The sequence below is a fragment of the Cariama cristata genome, unplaced genomic scaffold, assembly GCF_000690535.1.
Source record: "Cariama cristata isolate BGI_N322 unplaced genomic scaffold, ASM69053v1 scaffold32319, whole genome shotgun sequence".
Taxonomy (NCBI): domain Eukaryota; kingdom Metazoa; phylum Chordata; class Aves; order Cariamiformes; family Cariamidae; genus Cariama; species Cariama cristata.
In genome coordinates, this window is record NW_009634614.1 from 1783 (window position 1) to 6137 (window position 4355).

General features: G+C 31.5%; 1 protein-coding gene across 1 annotated transcript; it reads left to right on the forward strand.

Annotated features, from left to right (window-relative positions):
• Positions 1 to 6: 6 nt before the first annotated feature.
• On the forward strand, positions 7 to 3896 carry LOC104167091 (CUB and sushi domain-containing protein 3-like). The gene is made up of 3 exons (XM_009707224.1): positions 7 to 82; positions 2017 to 2152; positions 3432 to 3896. Exons 2-3 carry the CDS (start codon positions 2025 to 2027, stop codon positions 3589 to 3591), a joined length of 288 nt encoding a protein of 95 aa, XP_009705526.1. The 5' UTR covers positions 7 to 82; positions 2017 to 2024; the 3' UTR covers positions 3592 to 3896.
• The last annotated feature ends 459 nt before the right edge of the window (positions 3897 to 4355 follow it).

The following is a 4355-nucleotide window of genomic DNA, read 5'->3' on the forward strand; positions in this document are numbered from 1 at the left end:
GCTGAACCTGATGGAGCAACATATGTTTTTCAAGGTTTCATCCAGGGTAAAGATTATGGACAATTTGGACTTCAAAGATTAGGTATTCAGCAAATTCTAAGACTTTGCCAGTTCATTGTTCCATATTCTGTTTTATTATGTCCAGCAGTATAAGGGTATCTGCAGGATGTTATCAGTATTGACACTTTATAGAATATTGAGATATTTGTATCTTTAAAATCTCCTTTAAGTAGTACTTACAAAGAATGTTTTGTCAGAAGTTGTAAGGAGTTATAGTTCCCTTGGAATGTACTGCTTAGTATCGCTATACATTTGTAATGTTTTGAGCAATTTTTTCTATGAATGTGTAAAATGCACCTAGCTTCACATCTTAGTAACTATTTAGAAAGCCCATCTTATAGAATGCTCTACTAAACTGGTTTCTTGCTCATGGTTCTAAAACAACATTTCACCTCAACATTTGCTGGAGGAGTGAAACTGCTAAATATTTGCAAGTAAATCTTTAAGTTACTCTTAAGAAGAACAAAATCTTACTTACTTGATAAGGATTTGTTTCCTAAAAATTGACTTCTAGGTTCTATACATTCACTTCTACACCAAAGTAATAGTCTTTAATTATCCTTTCTTGGAGAAGACAGCTCTGGTAACAGAGGTCTGGTAACAACATTCTGGTGTGCTTTTTAAGAAAAAGAATTTAATTTTCATTTCTGATACTGTCTCAAGAACTGTGATATTTCTCCTTCCACAAGAATTTGAATTTAGTTAATACTGAATTCTTGAATGATAAAATAGTTTTGAGAATGTCTTAGAAGAGGAATTACTTTTTACTAATGTAATGGCTCCTTAGATAGTGTGCTTATCTTCAGACAAAATTCCTGTATGTGGATGCAAAAGTAAGTTCTTTTAGCTGCCAAGTATTGTCCGCTCTTATTTTCTCAGTAAAACCGGGAAATTCTTTAATTCTTGAATATACTGGAAGGATTTATTAATGAATGTATGAGGTAAAGGCAAATTTTTCTTTTTTCACAGTTCTAAGTCACAGTAAAATGCACTGCTTGGGATCTTGAATTTCACTGTATTTGCATATGCAAATTATTTTAAAAGAATTTTTAGAAATATCCTTAATAAGAAATATTTCCTTTAAATGAATATAAAAAGACATTTCCCTTTATTATCTTCTTCAAAATATTTAAATTAAAATGCAAGACTTCCTTGCCAAAGTGTTTTCATACATTCTTATGAAAATTCTATATCTTCATTTGATTTTCAGAGGGATTTTTCTTTTTTTCTTTTTTTTTCTTTTGTAGTTGTAAGATTCATTACTGTAATATATTGAAGGTACTTTTTATTGGTTTATATCTTCTAGGAACAGAATGGTTCACTCAGGTTTAAATTCTATACAAGAATTAATTGTAGTTCGTATAGTCAAACATGCAGTGGATCATATTCGTACTTTTTCATCAATATCTGGCCTTAGGTCTTCACAATTGTTCCTACTTCTTTCACTCTACATATCAATAGCAGCACCTAATGAAATCAACATGATAAATTTTCAGTTTGCCTCTTCAGGTGGTTTACCCTTTCCTCGAAATCATGTTTGCTTTTTATAGATGCAGTATTTATTACTTTCTGAAATATAAAAATGTAATCAGTAATATAATCAATCTAACATATACATTATTATAAATTTGACTTTTTGTAACACAGTACATTAATGTGTATTAATAACATCCAAAACTTGAATCCCATACAGAATTATGCAGTAAGGTATTTACTGTACTGGAGTATATGTAATGTTCTCCTTAAATTTTGCATCCACTTATTAATCAGAATATGGCATAACACACTACATATACTTTCCAAGTGGTCTCAGCATACAGCTGTATGCATGTAGCTGAACACATTATCATTACCCAATCACAAGGTGTTATTGAAATCTGAAGTTTATGGAGCAGTTTGTGCTGGGGATAATAGACGTGTATTATATTACTTGTTTTTTCTTATTATTCTTTTTAGGTCTTAACATGTCTGAGGGTTCAAATTCTTCTAATCAACCGCATGGTACAAATAGTAGTTCAGTGGCCATTGCTATCCTTGTGCCTTTCTTTGCCCTTATATTTGCTGGTTTTGGCTTTTATCTTTATAAACAAAGGTAAGTACAAATTATACGTATAGAATTCCTGTATGACTTGGTGTTTTATTTGCCTTCAATCTTTGTTAGTATAAATAAAGTTTTCTGTTTGCAAAATATGCAGGTAGACAGTTCTTCCTACGTCCATTAAAGTCTGTCATAATGACTGAGAGATCAGTTTGTTCTACTGTGCTATACTTTCATTCCTACCTATTTAAAATGTTATAAATGTCTCTCTTTATGATAACAAAATGGATGGTATAAATTATTGACATATGAGGAATTATATAATGAATAGACTTTGTGTGTACTTACAAGTAGATTGCTTGTATTATTTTTTTACATGTGACAGAATTATGAGTCGTACCTGAAAAATATATTTTAATGCCTGCTCTGTTTATTGGCTTGCAAGTATATGCAAGTATTATGTCATTAATAGGTTTCATTATGGAACCGCTTCTGCATCCAAAATTATTGGTCCATATGCAATTATGTTACATAGCCACCAGTCTTCTCAATTTCATTAGTCAAAGTTCAACAGTTTGTTCATGTTATCGAGATCAGAAAATTTAATCATTTTAATGACAAGACAATTCATTGCTTACTGTCAAAATGGTGATTTACGTCTGGTAGCCTGACAATGATAACTGTAATACACTCTGCAGTATAACATTAGTTTAAAACGTATACCATCATTTTAAAATGGTATCACTTGTTTTTGAACTGCTTCAGAATATGTAAAATTGCTTATGTAATTTTTTTCTACATTTACTTTTAAGTGTGTGCTGTAAGCACTTGTCATTACATTTTATATTGACAATTTACAATGCAGTATGCATTTCGCATAACAATATAGGTGAAACTTTTTCAAGGGATTGAACTTTGATATTTTGAGTTATTTAGTGAAAAAGATGTTTCAGCTATAAATTCACTCTTGATAAACTTGTTGAATCTCCAAAGGGAAAAAGAAAATCTCAGTCATCTGGCTGGGGAATTGCATCTTTACAAGATTTTGTTGTACTATTAACTATTTATCATCCGATCATCCACATGGAAATATCTACCTCTTCTCAGGTTGTTAACTAAGTTTTTAAGTGAACACTATTTTAAATTAATCATAAATCCCTTAAACTTTGATAAAGAGAGTGCTAATTCTTAGCACAGATACTGTAAAAAAAATGGCGAAGTTGTATTTAGCTCCCATAATTGGAACTGGGAGCTAAATTCTGTTCAGATTCTTAAGCCACATCAAGTCAGTGAGGAGAACAGCAATTACAAATACTCTGTCTTTCTTCTACAGGACTGCACCTAAAACACAGTACACAGGATGCTCTGTACATGAAAATAATAATGGACAAGCTGCTTTTGAAAACCCCATGTATGACACAAATGCAAAGTCTGTGGAAGGGAAAGCGGTACGATTTGACCCCAACTTGAACACCGTTTGCACAATGGTATAATGTGGGAATATGTCTTCAAAGTCTGGAAACTGACACACAACACACTGCACACACAGTTCACTAATTAAAAAAAAAATTAAAAAAAAATTAAAGCACACTTTTCAGGATATACTGGATCACCTTTTCCTGAGGATGATAGACAAGAAAGCGTTGTGGTTATTTTGTTTTGGTTTTGTTTTTCATAAACTGGATCAGAATTCTTCTTCGTGTATACCACGGAGAGTTTTAAAAAAATTCGCTGCACTCCATGAGTGCTACTCACAGTTTATTTGCTTTTTTAAAAAAGGAGGTTATTCTAAAACATAAAACATATTTGCATATATTGGAGGAGCATCCACTATCAGTATTTCTGTGCTTTATAAAAACTATAATAGAGGGACTGGGTTAAAAAAAAAAGATATAGGTAGAAAATAAGAGCTATACTTACAGGAGACAATAGGTCACTGACTTCTCTTTAACAGTCATATAGTACATCTTTCTCATGCGTTTGTACCTTTTCTTCATTTATTCAGCCCATTTAATATTTTATTTTTCTCAGAACAGTTAATTTTTTAAGTCCAAGATGTAGTATTTAGAAATCAGCAAGTACAACTTACTCTTTTCACATCACAGAAGAAAAATTAAAATACTGTGTTCTTATTTAATGAATTCACTTCCCTATTTCACATGTTGCTTCCTTTCCAAGTTCCAAGTCAAGCTCCTTTTCTCTGTTTCCATTAACAATAACCACAAATGCTAATGTTTCTACATTTCTTTTGTCAATC